This window comes from Sarcophilus harrisii, chromosome X (genome assembly GCF_902635505.1).
Source record: "Sarcophilus harrisii chromosome X, mSarHar1.11, whole genome shotgun sequence".
Classification (NCBI taxonomy): Eukaryota; Metazoa; Chordata; class Mammalia; order Dasyuromorphia; family Dasyuridae; genus Sarcophilus; species Sarcophilus harrisii.
In genome coordinates, this window is record NC_045432.1 from 29,880,144 (window position 1) to 29,896,423 (window position 16,280).

The 16,280-nt window shown below is 38.0% G+C and overlaps 1 protein-coding gene across 4 annotated transcripts in view; it reads right to left on the minus strand.

Annotated features, from left to right (window-relative positions):
• Positions 1 to 16,280, minus strand: part of TENM1 (teneurin transmembrane protein 1) — a 784,948-nt gene that overhangs the window by 205,150 nt on the left and 563,518 nt on the right. For all 4 annotated transcript variants that reach the window (XM_031945150.1, XM_031945147.1, XM_031945148.1 and 1 more), the window contains one exon: positions 13,357 to 13,557. In XM_031945150.1, the coding sequence (XP_031801010.1) occupies positions 13,357 to 13,557 (201 nt within the window). The remainder of the gene's footprint in view (positions 1 to 13,356; positions 13,558 to 16,280) is intronic.

Below are 16,280 nucleotides of genomic sequence, written 5' to 3' on the forward strand. Positions count from 1 at the left end.
AAAGATTTTCACTTTAAATTCCCCAGGGCCTTGAATTAAGCTTTCCTTCCGGTTACGATGATGATGTTTTTTCCCAGAAAAGAAACTAGTTTACCCAGTTAGATTTCCCCTCCAGGGTCTTCAAAGACTATAAGAAACATTGACTGACCCAGTCAAAGATCTGTGCTGTTCCTCCCAACTTACAGAAACAAGGGATGAAAAAGACACAACAAAGGAACGATATTATTGGGTCAGATCAAAACAAACACAAAACCTCTACCCTACACTGGTTATAAAAAGGTACCATCCTTTGAAAATGACACAAAGTTTAAAGCAGATGAGATCTTAGTTCATTTAAGTCCCAGGCTCTCAACTTTTTTGACCCAGTGACCTCTCTGTTCCAAGGACTTCATGACTGTTCCCACTTGTTCATCATTTCTGTAGTTAAGCAAAGAGAATGGATCCGATGTCCATATCGGAGTGAAGGAAAGAGCTTTTGCTGGGGCTGACATTTACTGAGTTATTTCTGTGAGCACATTAGCTTTAGTAAAACGAATATCTCATGAAGATGAACAGCATTGAGTAAGACATAGGGCAGAGGATAGTATGCTCAGTGGATTAAAAAGGGCCATTTAGGCAGTGTGGGGACCCACATTAAATTACGCATCCACAGCCAGGAAGCTCCCCTGATGTCTGACATTCTTAACCATATCATATATGGAAGAAACCCATCTTTTTCTTTAAGACTTCCAGAAAAAGGATGAGAAAATCATAGATTCTGAGCAGGAAGAGACTTGAGACTCATGAGGCCCAGAAAGGGTAGGCTGCTCACAGAGGCAGCAGATTAAAGTTGGGATTCTAACCCATATCTAAATCCACTTCTGTCTTCACTATAGTACCCAGCCTTCAATGTTTCACGCCTGTCCCAGTGTTGAATACCACTTATTCTATCTCACACTCAAGCCTTCAAAGGTAGGGCTTCTTTCTCTTCATCATGCTGCTGCCTCTTGTAAGCCCAATGGCCAACTCTTTACCTGTGTTCCTGTCTACATCTCCAACCCTTTTTAAGTGCTGAGATTGCTTGAAGATAAGAAAGCTATTTTCTGTTTCTCCTTGAGGCATCGATGCAGCCCACAGAATAGAACCAAGCCCATGATGCTGGTGATGGGAATACAATCTTGCATGGGCTTAGAATTCCCAAGAGTTCATGTTACTGAGGGAAGCAGAGTAACTGGAAAGAGGGAAAAAGCTGCCATGACATTGATTTCTGGCCCTCTTGGCATTCCATTTGACAACAAGGTAGAAAAGCCAGAAATAGACCGAAGACAACCCCAACCTAAGAAGAAATCTTTGGATGGAAGGGGACTGGGAATAATCTCCAGTCGAGGGAAAATTCACTCTTTTCCTGAATATAGAGCTGGAAAACAGCTCTCTCCCACTCAGAAAACGCCACACTGAGCAGCTTTTTGGCCTGATGGAAGACATGGTTGAGAATTCTCTGCAAGCACACCCTGCACATAAAAATGGCCAGGAGAAATAGGAGGTCCAACAAGGTAAAGCTGGAGAAAATGATTTACTTCCCTAGAGCTTGGGTATTGGGTATGATGAGAAGTGCACTTGACCTGCAGGGGAGGCTTGGCTTCAATCTCACTTCTCATAATCACTGTGATTGACCCTGGTCAAGGCACTTCTATTCTTTGAGCCTCAGTTCCCTCCTTTACATAATAAATATAAATATACGGGGCTTCAGAGGGTTCCCTAGCGGCAGCTATGTAGTAAAACTGAAAATACTAGAAATATGAGTTATTTCAAAGCATGTTCATATTTATTAGCTATATCTCTGTTGTGATCTCTGGATGCAAAGCAGATGCACAGCAAGAAAAAAAAAAACAGTTACATGTATACAGTGTTTTAAAGTTACACAAAACATTTTTACATACATGATCTCGCTTGGAAATAGGTCCAAAGCAAAAGATAAACACGTGGCAGTTTATGCACAGTTCAGTTGTCAAGGGGATTTTAAACAGTATGTTTTCTTGTCAGTGAATATCCTTGACCGCGCCATATCAAAATGACTGATGCTCTTAATGTGCAATTTCCTAAATTTCAAGATTTTTTTTTGATTTCTGTATAATGATTGACTTATTTTTTTCTAAGTTACAGTTTTTGATGCTTAATTTCAAAATCAATTTAAGGTGTCTTGAGCTCCATTAATATACTCTAATGTTACTTCACTCATTTTCCTCTGAAGCACTTTAAAAAATGTGCTACTCTAATGAATTTAAATCACTTTACAACATACAGACCAATTTACAACTATTACAAAATTTTTACAATTTCCCCCTCTCCCTTCCAAATCTTTGGCCTTAAAGATACTCTGGTTTTTGGCAATAGAGATTAAAATTTTAAAAGGGGACAAATATATTTTTGTACAATTTAGAAAATCATTCTGCCCCCTCTTCAGTGGGCAAAGGGCATTATAAAACCACCTTTTTACTTTATTATCAAGTCTAGTAATGATACCTCTTCTGTCTCACATCCCTCAAGTCCAATTAAAGTAAAGAACAAGATACCCTAGTGCCCTGATACCTTTAACAAGTGAAAACATCCATTTCCTTGAATTAAAAAAAAAACTGGATGTGAACAATTCCTAGCCATCTCTATGGTATAAACTAAGTACAAAATGTGAGGCCATATAAGAAATTCCTTATGGTTGGCTGAAGAGACCCTGTGGATCTTGGGAAAAAAATCCTCAAAGCCATTTTGAATCTGGTACAGATCTTCTGAAGCCATTACTTTCATTATTTTTACAACACAATAGTGTTCTATCACTTCTGTATAGCATAATTTGTTCCCCAATTTATGAATATCTGTTTTCATTCTTTGCCATGTCTCAAAAAGAACTATAAAATTTTTTGTACTTCCTAAGAGTTTGAGTTAAGACAAATCCCTCTCACCTACCCACTCTCCAATTCTCCCTTTTTCCCCTTTCCCTTATATTTTCTTGTTCAGTGAAATCTATTTCTATACCCAAATGTATGTGTGTGTATATACTCTTTTCCCCTTTGACAAGTTCAGGTTGTAGTGAGGTTCAAGCATCAATTACTCCCTCTTTCTAGTTGTCTATACAGACTTCTCATGCACACCCCATTTGTGTGAACTAACTTTACTGAAATTTCTTTTCACTTCCCACCTCCCCATTTATTTTTCCCCCTCTTTTTCTAAAGATCATCAAGATATAAACAACCACTCCCATGACTTATCTCATGATACTTCCTCTAGGACTTCTGATAACTACAGGGTATAGAGAGGACACGTGTCTTCGTAAATGAATATGGTTATCCCTTCTACATCATGACTTTATCGTGGGTTCAGCATAACAGATCAAATGGGGATTTTTTTTTTTTGGAAGTTTGGTGGAAGCCAGATGACACACAAGGGCCAATAGAGGACACAGAAAAAGTTTAGAAACTCAGACATGCATAAAATATATGTACAGTATGGTATAATATCAATACATTTTATCTATTAATATCATACCATACCATAATATTGTTGTTTTAAATCAGGAATGCTTAGAAGGCCTCTATTTCATTAAAGCCCACTTTCCCCTTAGTATAATCATACTCAGTTTTGCTGGGTAAGTTATTCTTGGAGGTAGGCCATATCCTTTGCCTTCCACAATGGGGTATAAAGTTCTCTGCTTCTTTATAGTGGTGGCTGTTAAATCATGTATGATTCCGAATGGTTCCTTGGTACTTGAATTCTTTATCTGGGCTGCTTATGGTACTTTTTCTTTAACTGGCAATTCTGGATTTTGTCTATGATATTCCTAGGGGCTTTCATTTTGGGATTTACTTAAGCCAAAGTTTCTCACTATATCCAGGGCCATCTCCAGCTATTCTGACCTCTCTCTGGCCACTGGAGCCAGATGGCTCTGGAGGGGAAGGTGAGACAGATGACCTTGCACAGCCCTCCCTCACTTAAATCCAATTCACTTGCATCACCCCCTGATGTCAATGGCCTCTTTGAGAAAGAAGGGCAAGCAATAAGAACAAGAAAAACAACTTTGCTTTCTGATTTTAAGAGATATGGGCAGTTTTGCTGTGCACACCCTTTGATCCAGCAGTGCTACTACTGGGCTTATCTCTTAAAGAGATTTTAAAGAAGGGAAAGGGACCTGTATGTGCAAGAATGTTTGTGGCAGCTCTCTTTGTAGTGGCCAGAAACTGGAAACTGAGTGGATGCCCATCAATTGGAAAATGATTGGGTAAATTGTGCTATATGAACATTATGGAATATTATTGTTCTGTAAGAAATGACCAGCGGGATGATTTCAGAAAGGCCTGGAGAGACTTACATGAACTGATGCTGAGTGAAATGAGCAGGACCAGGAGATCATTATATACTTCAACAACACTACTATATAATGATCACTTCTGATGGACGTGGCCCTCTTCAACAATGAGATGAACCAAATCAGTTCCAACAGAGCAGTAATGAATTGAACCAGCTACACCCTGTGAAAGAACTCTTGGGAGATGACTATGAACCACTACATAGAATTCCTAATCCCTCTATTTTTGTCTGTCTGCATTTTTGATTTCCTTCACAGGCTAATTGTACACTATTTCAAAGTCCGATTCTTTTTGTACAGCAAAATAACTATATGGACATATATACATATATTGTATTTAACTTATACTTTAATATATTTAACATGTATTGGTCAACCTGCCATCTAGGGGAAGGGGTGGGGGTAAGGAGGGAAAAAATGGAATAAAAGGTTTGGCAACTGTCAGTGTTGAAAAATTACCCACGCATATATCTTGTAAATAAAAAGCTATAATAATTAAAAAAAAAACCCAAAACCCCAAAACAAAACAAAACAAAAAGAGATATGGGCAGTTTTGTAATTTTCAAAAATATATCATCTAGGGGTCCTTTTTATAGGGTATCACAGTGCCAGTGGTTGTTAAATTTCCCCCATCTTGATCTATTTCCTAGACCAGTTGTTCTTTATCTTTCATTTTCTCCTATTTTTTCCTAGTCTTTTTGACCTCGTTCAAATATTTCTTGTTTTTCTCTTAAAGTCAGTGGTTCCATTCAAAAACTTAGGAAGTTTGTTGTTTGAGTAAGGTTTTGTACAAAATATTTTAACTTAAAAAACCTCTTGCTACATCTCTTTTAGGAATTCTGAGTTTGCACCTAAGTTACTGTTTTTCTTTGAGGTTTGACTTGTAGTTATTTTTAGAGTTCTTTCTTCTGGATATGTGTCTTGAGTATCCCTGCTACCACAATAGCTTTTATTCTTGTGTTTACTCGTTCTCTAGTCCACTTCATGACTTTGGATTTAATGCTAAGGCTAAGCTTTGTGCATTTCTGGAGGGAAAATCTGGGTTGGTCTCATCAATACTTTCTTGGGATATAGATTGCTGGATCATTCCAGGATTTCAGGGATACCACAGCTTTAGAGCATGCCATTCCAGGAAAATACATGTATACAAGCTTAGGTAAGCCCATTTCTGGGCATATGTGATGGGGGCCATCTCCTCCCCTCTGCATATACCCTCAGAGCACAAGCATATATCCTCCGACCACTTCCCATTGACCACAATAACTCAGGAATTCATAGTTTATAGTGACATGGGTTCTTTTGATTGACTGCTGAACTGGCATTTCAAGGACATACTAATTCCATCACCCCTTGGTTTCCTCTTCCTGCGAGTTTCAAAGGGCAAGGCCATTTTTCTGAGCTATTCAGACAGTTGGGTGGGAGCATACTTATCCCACCTGGCAACAGATCATGAACTCATTCCTGGGGCTTCCTTCCTTTTGTGCCTTCTTTCCTTTAGTATAGGGTCTTGGGAAATCTTCAAAAGCTGCTGGTATTGGCCTTTTCTGGGGTGCTACAGCAGCAGGATAGCAGTTTCAGAAGCAAGAGCAGCCGAAACTGATGGACCAATGAAGAAAGACTTGCCCCCAAAGAGGGTCCACTTGGTTTTGATTGGTCGATGTTCAGAGGAGGTGAAATGTAAAGTGTCTAATTAGCAGCTCTAGCAAAAGAACTGCTTACAGATATACAACTGAAACTCGAATGAGTTACTGTTTCAACCAAATGGATTCATGATGAATTACTGAATGCTAGCCTAATAATTTCAAAGACATTTCCTTTTTGTATGTGAGAATAAAACAATTTGTTCCATATGTGATTCATGATCATACTTCAAGAACCTTTTTTTTTATATCCTGCCTCCCCCAGTCACTTGCTGGGAGAATCCTTAAACCGGAGTCCAAAATAGAGGTGTCCTTAGAGTAACAAGAGTGGAATCATAAGCTACTAATTATGAAAAAAAATGAATCTGAGTTTTCCCATCTGTAAAATGAGGGGAGTTGAATTTGATGATCTTTAAACTTCAAGTGTGGCTCTAAAATAATAGGATTCTGAACCTGGAACATCACTAGTCAAAAAAGAAAGGAATTGTAAGATTCAAAATTGGAGAACTCAAAACTTAGAACTTATCTAGTCTTATAAATATTAATTATTAAATATTATTTATTAAAGAATAAGCTCTTTATTGTATTTAGGGAATCTGATGTACAGAAAGGGGGAAGTGACATGGTTGAGTCTGGCAAATGGAGTCCCAGTACCCAAATCTCAGTCCGATACTAAGTACGGGAACATTTTATTTTTCTCTGTCCCACAATTATCTAAAGATATTTGGGTTCACTGTTCAAACCATGATGCCTAAATGAATTCTCAGCATCAGGCTGTGTACTTTTATCATGCCCTTCCATGCTCAACTACAGATAATTTTCTTGCCACGCAAATGGCAACCTATTGAATGCAATCTTTCTTCCTGATTTGGAAAACACCTGAAAAGCTTTCATGTATTACAAAAGCCAGGCAGCTTGTGTGGCAGCTGAAAAGCAGTAACCTCTTAATTCCAACTTATCAAATTGTCACCAACTGGAAGGCATTTTTGCTCTCACTGTTAATGATAGGATAAGTCCCATGATGTGCACTGTGTGGGAAAGACAAGAAAAATCTGGCTTTTAAAACAACTAGTATTTGATGTGCAATATACTACCTGTCTTTACTATGCATCAGCCCCATGGCCAACAGGTGACACATCCCATCATGCTGAGAAAAGTTCTTTTGAGGAAAAAAGGGGATTTTTTTTTCATTTGTTCTAGGTTCTGTTCTTACTCAAAATACAAGAGAAATGCGATGGTAACAAAATGTCTGAGAGGAGAACAGAGTGATATTCCACTTTGCCTTCACTGTCAATTTCTGCCGTTAGCCTTGCCCACTTGATTTGCCACCAACTTTCTAAGTTTGCTTTTCTGCTGTATTCTAACTTTCTACAATCAGCTTCATCACCTGAGTTAAAAGCTTTAACTTAAGAACTATAGTATCAATCACTTTCCATGTAGGATTTGAATATATTAAATCAAGCAAATTAGAAATGATCCATGGTTCATCCTTTAAGGCACAGCAGTGAAAAAAGCAACTCTACTTCAAAGGATTTGTTCACATGCTGACATAATTTGGACATGGACACAAAGAAGCTGAAGCCCCCGTGAGTATACTTTGTTTTCATATATGGAAAAAGTAAATGATGCAAAATCTTAGTATGTGCCATATACAGTACACCTCTTGCTTGATATATGAAGCTTTCTATTGAAGTTTCAAGAATTTTTTTTTCTTTTAATATTATGGATATGTGCTTTTGTTTAGTGCTTTGAAAGATTCCAAAGCAAATCCCAATGTTTTTAACTCAGGTATTCTATCAGTGATAATATAGGACTTCACATAACTAAGCAGCACAACTTCAAAGAATCCAAATTAGGAGTCATCCAAAAAGCAATGGACACATGCGTGGCTTATGTGCCAATTGTGTAAAAGATGCTAAAGAGAATTATGAATATGAGTGTGCCAGTCATGTAGCAAGAACCGAGAGATAACTCATGGACAAGCTAGATGATCCACTGGCATCCACTCAATATCAACTGATCCTTTTCTCCCTCCCCTTTAATTTTCTATTTAATCCTCTTTTCTATTTAATTTTTTTAAACATCACTTTTCTCAGATTTCCATTCCAAATTCACCCCTTCCATTCAGTCCCTCTCCCAGCACTTATAAATATAATGACCAAAGTTAGCCTTGGAAAAGCGATGAATAAATGCACCTTTCTTCTTTGGAGACATGGGGTTGAGATGGATGCATAATATTGCATTTTTAACAGACATGGTAGATGCATTGTTTCCTCTTGATAAATCATTCTTTTCCTCTTTCTTTGTCTACTTTGTTATACAAAGTGACTCTCCAGGTAGGAAAAGGGTAAACATAAGGATATATCGAACTGAAGGCAGTACAAGAACAAAAGATATCAATATTTTTTTTTAATTGAGAGGCTACTTCATAGAATCAGAATTCCAGAATGCTTGGGGTATCAAAAGGGACTTTGGAGCCAAGACTTTGCTTGAAGATGTCCAATGAGGAGGAATTTACTACCTTTCAAAGCAGTCTATTCTACTCTTGGAGAGATCTGACTGTTCCAAAGCAAAATTCCTGAAGGTAGAGGAGGCTTGCTTGCCTTATATATTCAATTGTTTATTTGTACTCTCAGAGTCCTGCACGTAGTAATTTTTTGAATCCCATTGGGCAGATTTTCCCATGCTAAAAGCTGCCTCTTTGCAACACATATTGCTCCTTGTTCTGCCCTCTGGGGTCAAGCAGAATGGATCTAATTCCTCTTTCACATGGCAGCTCTTCCACTATCTGAACATAGCTATTGCGTACTCCTCAAGTCTTTTTTTCCTTCACATTAAATTGAGATATGCACAGACCAGATTCATTTGCACAGTGTATCCAAAGCATATTCTGGAAAATAATCTAGAACCTCCAGTTCCAGATTCTCAGTGTAATTGTATCACGTAGCATTCTTTTCTTAAATATGCTCAGTTTTAGTGATTGTGTACACATCAGAGGAATGTACTTCTGATGATTTGAGGGATGCTGAAATACTTGTCTAGAACTAGGCTTCTTTGTCAAACGGCACAAGTGACCATACTGTTATTGCAACATGTAAAGTAAAAACAATAAAGTGCAAGTACTGATCACTGTAAATGGTCTAATCAATTTCTGAAAACTGCGGGAAAGAGAATCGTGTGTGATAGACATGGAGAGCCAAATCAAAGGCTTTAGATTGTTGGCACAGTCAATAATAGGAAGACAAATGATGTTTTTCCCTTATATGGTTCTTGAATTATCAAGGAAATAGTTTCCATGGCAACAATAGAACATCCTCCTCTAATTATCTGCTTTATTAGTGGATGCATATCATCTTCCACTAGGGAACACTAGGCAAAACTTAATGAGACATTGTCATAATGAAGATATATCTATAAAATGAGATTTCAAAGCTGGTAAAGACAAAACAAAAAGGTTTGATATCACTGAATGTCACAATGAATGCCTTTAGAAAGAGAAGACCAATCTCAATATGATTTCACCATAAATGATATGGAATAAAAGTTATAGAGCCTATAGGCTATTCCAAATCAATGTTAGTGCAGGATTATATTTGATCCAGGTTCTTGGAGTTGTGAAAACACATCCCTCCCCAAGTTGTCGATAAGATGAGTAATGTCCAATAAGTCTTAGTAAATTTACCCCAAGTCACTGTACTAACAAGCAATATATTTTAGCCCCAGGAGAGTGACTTAAAGATATGATAGTCTTCCAATGAGTTCTTTTGGACATGGAGATGGGCTCCATGTTGGTGCTGTCATGCAAAATTGGACTCTAGAGAACCTAATGTTTATGCAAGCTATTTGGACAAAGGAGACAATACAGAGGCAATACAGATCTCCTCAACTCATTAAGACAAACAAAGTATCAAGGAAGTGGGGAGAGGAGAAAGTTTTTTTTTTTCTTCCCAACCATATGACTATTTAACTTCTATAAATGATGATGTTAGTTACTTGTGCATATGAAGAAGATAAACTGATCCAAACAAAGTTTTATGATATAAGGGTTCCAAAATCATAGGTGGTAAGAGACCTTAGGCAAGTCTTTTCTCTGTCTCAGTTTCTTCAGTTTCTGAATGTTAGACTTGATGATGGTAATAATACTAATTCAGAATTTTAAAAGCATCATAGACTAATATGACACTTGGGAGTTTATAAAACTGATTTCTTTATGTATTGAGTGAAATTGATAGTGCAAGGATTCTGTCCCTGTTTTTTCAGAACATCTAGGTCCCTTCCATTTCTAAAATGCAATGATTCTTTTTCCTTCTTCCTTGTCTTGTCTCTCCTTCCACTTCCTTGGGGTTTAAGTAACATATACCTAATCCGGGAGAAGAGGATGTAGCCAATCACATCACTCCTGTCCTCCAAAGAAAATTTAAAAAAGTGTGTCTCAGAGAGGTTCTTGAGCTGGTTCTATCATATATGCAGAAGTACCATTTCTACACTGGTTTTCTCATATGCAAACATTCGTGACAAGCATTTGCAAAAAAGTCCACCTGGAGGATGTCTCAATATCTATTACACAGGAAGAGGAGGTGGAAAATTTCTATAAAGGCCTTCCAAAATCAATCAGTATGTGTTTGGTTTAAATACATGGTGATTTCAATGGAAAGGTGACCATAGGAAAAATTAAAAAAAAAAAGAAATTAAATTTTAGGACTAAGATATGAGCAAGGCTAATGCTTGTATACTCTACAGAAGAGCCATGCTTATATATCAGGAGCACTTTCCTGAAGAAGTGGTGATGACATGTGAACAAGGAATAATGAAGAGGGAAACTGATTATATTTTAAAAGGCAGGAAATTAATTGTTATTAATATGGAAGTCACATTCGAATCCATTGTCAAGGTACAGTCAAATCATTGACTAGTTAAAGATCAAAATCAAAAGCAATATAAAAGAATCAGAGCGGGAGGAGATATGATATCCAATTGTTCCAACATGATCTTTACTCATTGAAATAAGCCACTGACACTGGAAAATAAGAAAGGGATAAAAGGGGAGACATTTACACTAATTATAACCTCTTCCTCGGGAATTTTAATGCATAAATATCAACCGCCAAAATGTGGAGACCAAATGAGCCTATGTAACAATTCGTCCTATACCTATTCTGCCTCTTTGTCAAACAGAAGATCCACTGTTTCTGAAATATAACAAGTAAGGACAATACTGGTTTCAAATATAAAATCACTTACAGCATCTTACTACAGAGGATAAGAGAAAGTTCCAAAAAGTATCCCCTCACAAAACAATGGAAAATGGTAGAGGGAAGAATTTACAGAAAGCTTGGAAAGAAATTATACTTGGCCATCCTATGAATATTTAAGGATGGAATTATAAAGAATAAACAAACACAAATGAAAAAGGGTTTTCAAGGTCTTGGTATACTCTTTTCTTTATCAATCAGAACATAGTCCCCACATTTGGACTCTAATATCAAGCCTCCACTGTGTTGTGTGACCAAGTAGAAATGGTCCCAAAGAAAATAGTTGAGAAGAGCATTTGAACCATTCCAAGTATACTCAAAGGAAGACCACACTACAGTTAACACACTTTGGAATTCTCACAGTATCTGAAAAGAGAGAAGGGTTTCCCAGTTGCTTAGGGAGAAAAACCTCACAGATAAATAGAATCCCATGTGTTTATTTTTCCATCTCTAGGAAATCTTTTGAGAGTAAGCTATTTTTTATTGAGGGTATCCTTCACTAAGGCAGGAGAAAGGGACAAGAAAGCTCTGGCAAATATTCTCCAGGAGACCAAAGCTTTAAAGTTTTCAGGTAACAGAACGATGGTACAGAGAATACAAGATCCTATCCTATTTGTTGTACATCGGCTATCCACAAGGTCCCTCCTATGCATATCTAAGAATCTTATACCGTTCCTTGAAGGAAATAACAAGAGTAGGGACCTACAAAGGTTCTGATAAAGGCCTCATTTCCAAAATATATAGAGAATTAACTCTAATTTATAATAAATCAAGCCATTCTCCAATTGAAAAATGGTCAAAGGATATGAACAGACAATTCTCAGATGAAGAAATTGAAACTATTTCTAGTCATATGAAAAGATGCTCCAAGTCATTATTAATCAGAGAAATGCAAATTAAGACAACTCTAAGATACCACTACACACCTGTCAGATTGGCTAAGATGACAGGAAAAAATAATGATGATTGTTGGAGGGGATGCGGGAAAACTGGGACATTGATGCATTGTTGGTGGAGTTGTGAACGAATCCAACCATTTTGGAGAGTAGTTTGGAACTATGCTCAAAAAGTTATCAAACTGTGCATACCCTTTGATCCAGCAGTGTTACTACTGGGATTATATCCCAAAGAGATTATAAAGAAGGGAAAGGGACCTGTATGTGCACGAATGTTTGTGGCAGCCCTTTTTGTAGTGGCTAGAAACTGGAAACTGAATGGATGTCCATCAGTTGGAGAATGGCTGAATAAATTGTGGTATATGAAAATTATGGAATATTACTGTTCTGTAAGAAATGACCAACAGGATGATTTCAGAAAGGCCTGGAGAGACTTACATGAACTGATGCTGAGTGAAATGAGCAGGACCAGGAGATCATTATATACTTCAACAACAATACTAGATGATGACCAGTTCTGATGGATCAGGCCATCCTCAGCAACGAGATCAACCAAATCATTTCTAATGGAGCAGTAATGAACTGAACCAGCTATACCCAGAAAAAGAACTCTGGGAGATGACTAAAAACCATTACATTGAATTCCCAATCCCTATATTTATGCACACCTGCATTTTTGATTTCCTTCACAAGCTAATTGTACAATATTTCAGAGTCTGATTCTTTTTGTACAGCAAAATAATGGTGTGGTCATGTATACTTATTATGTATCTAAGTTATATTTTAATATATTTAACATCTACTGGTCATCCTGCCATTTAGGGGAGGGGGTGGGGGGGTAAGAGGTGAAAAATTGGAACAAGAGGTTTGGCAATTTGTTAATGCTGTAAAGTTACCCATGTATATATCCTGTAAATAAAAGGCTATTAAATTAAAAAAAAAAAAAAAAAGAGTAGGGACCTATTTGATCACCTCTAGATCATCTTCATCTGAATACTTGCTAGAAGTACAGCTGTGGGAGGTGACTAAGATCTCTCAGAGAGAACCCAGCAAGAGAAGAGAGGGCAGAATGTCAATAGCGAAAGCTATCACATAAAATACAGGCAACTAGTGTATTAAAACCTAACGAATAAGATACCAGACCATACACCACCTTTGCCTGGAGAAATCCCTGCCTTGTAGATCGATTAGATCTGGGAGATGTAGGGTGGGGGGAAACAATGAAGATGTACCTGTAGAGCAGTCGGATCCTGTCCACTTGGCTTCACAGCTGCAGACTCCGGCATCCAAAAGGAAAGTTCCATGTCCTGAACACTGCTCTTGACATACAGGAAGAGGAGTTTCGCAGTTGACTCCTCCCCAGCCGGTAGAGCAGTGGCATTCACCTTTGACACAGATGCCATGGCTGGAACACATTGGATCCAGGCAGTCCTCTGAAGGACACAAGAGAAAGGAAAAAGAAGAGCCGCTGTGGCCAGTATAGCTAAGGAAAATGAAATCGACATGCCCACACTGATTGGCTAATATGGTAACAAGAACGTTGTTTTAATTAGGCAATACAATGATTCATGCAAACACTGTGTTCCAATCAGTCAGATTATTAACACTTAAAAAATATGGTAGGGTATCATAAAGGTTGCAACCTAAATGGAGAAGAGAAGGAAACCACACATATGTTGTGAGAAATTGTGAAGAGTTGTGGAACATCTGTTACCCGTGCACAAATGGGTGGGTGTAACAGTGTCACTTTTCAGTGTGAATTCCCCAGTTTTATAGAAAGAGCCTATGGGCTTCTGAGAAATCATTGCTTTAACCTTTCTTCAACTAGAATCATAGCTCCTGGAAGGAAGGAAAAAGGCTTCTGTTTGACATGTGTAGATGTATATTTAAAAAAATGACTCCTCTCTCAGTAGCGGCTAGATATTTCTGCTCTTACACGAATGTGCACAACTGCAGTGGTTCCATTAAAAACTCATTTGCTGTTTAGGAGACTCTCGCCCAATCCTGCATTCCCAAACTCAAACCTCTTCCATTCCGTGGTAGTGTTACCTGTACGAGGGCACAGTGTTTTCGTCGTCTCAGCACACATCACAGGCACAAATTCCATTTGCTCCAGGTCCTCCAAGCCTTTGGGGTTTTGTGGCACCTTCTACTATATACATGCATCTCTTTTAGCTGGGAAGTCCCCATGCTTGCCTTGGGGACATAAATTGCTTTGTGCTTTGATTATGGGTTACCATTCCATATAGAAAGGAAAGAGAGCTTTCCAAGTTTCTCATTTAATACGATTAACCTCTCTAGCTAGAAAGCCTATACACCTGAAGGGGTCATTTTTCTAGAGAAGACAATGAATGTGAAGAGTTCCTGCTCAATTCTCCTCATGACCGGCAGCAAGGTCAGTGCAGTTAGGTGCAGTCTGCGGTTATAGAGTACAGCACATCTAAGTGGCCTACTTAGGTACCAAACCCTGACCCTAGTTAGCTTCATAAACATCACACTCGATCTTGCTGAGCTAATCAGGAAATCACTCCCAGGGGCCACCCCTGATTTGTGTTCTGTAATTTAACAGTCACAACAACTTGGGGGCTGAAAGCTCATCTCTATTAGAGATAGCCATGACTATTATTCAACAGGAATCATTTGGCCCATTAATCTGCGGCATATAATATGGCTACGGACGCCTCTTATCTTGCCTGGGTTATTCTGTACTCACAAGATGCCAAATTGTATGAAAGAAACAGGAGAAGAGCACTTTGAATTAGTGACAAGTCTGACCTAGAGGATGTTCTAAAAGAAAAAAACAATTTTATTGCTTTCAAGTACATACAAGAACTTGAACTTAGCTAATATATCGTTTTGCCTAGCAGATCCTTACGGGACCTGCTTTAATCAATAGATGTGATTGATAGAGATGGTGTTCTAGTTAGCATGGATGATACTTATATGTGTTTACAAATTTTGTAACCTTGGCTACATTTTAAATGCTCCTCCTGTAATCTTGCTTAAACCATTTATTTTCTTAGCAAACTCTCCTTTTGTGTAGATAATAAAACAGTAAACTGGAGTCCAGCCCCTGGTTCAAAGAACATTTAGTTTCAAACTGATGATTTACCTGGAGATATACTTAAAATATATCCTCTCACGGTATCATCATGGAAATCCCAACCCCATTCTGGGACATCGATATGGATGGACCCATGTGCATGCAGCATCTGAATTAAACTTTTAATTGAAAAAATCTATATGTATTACAAGTACATTCATTCATAGGGTCCATTTTATAGGATCGTCCATTAAGTGCTGGAGAGGCCCTTCAGAGGTCTTCTAGTCCAACACCTTGATTTGGTAGAGGAGGAAATTAAGTAACTCGCCCAAAGTCATACAGGTAACAAGTAACAGGGCCGGGATTACAGCCAGGGTAGGGAGGTGACCTTGGGTCTTCTGAGCCCCAATACTTTTTAGGCTCTTCCTCAGCAGCAGTACTTCCTTTCCTCAGTCCATTTCTACAGGGAAGATACTATCTCCATATCCACTGTTAATGGCTGGTAAGTGGCTCAAGTCTTCCTAGCTTCTGGAGGAGAATGTGATTAAACCCCTTTCTGCCGTGTTATAGTTTTAATGAAATCTCTTCAAAAAGCAATTATAGCATATTTTAGGCGGCCTCTTTTCTGAACTACAGTTCAGTGATGAGACAATCTCCCATGGCCATGATTTAATATTATTTCTGAAATTGGTCATTTCTGAGAAAAATGGCATGGAAAAAGGTCCAATTACTTGTAAACACATTATTTTCTAGTGTATTTTCCTTAAATGACAAAATAAACTGAAATTTCACAACGTTCTTTTTTAAAGAAAGATTCTATGCTGTAAATTGTAGCCTAGAAGTTTTGTTGTAGCATTCCCAAAGAGGTAGACATGGAAGTCAATTTGTAACCCAAGATATGAAAAAATCATCCTAAGTTACTCCTTACAGAAATACTCTGCACACAGATCTAAAATTGGTCACTGTTGTTTAGATAGCAACATCTTTTGGGGGAGGGATGCCTATAGACCTTTGATTTCACCATTTTAGGAAACTCCCTTCACCCATATAGACTGGCTACTTCTCATGGGAGGCCTCAGAACAGAAGTGACTCATCTAGGGTCATACAGGTGA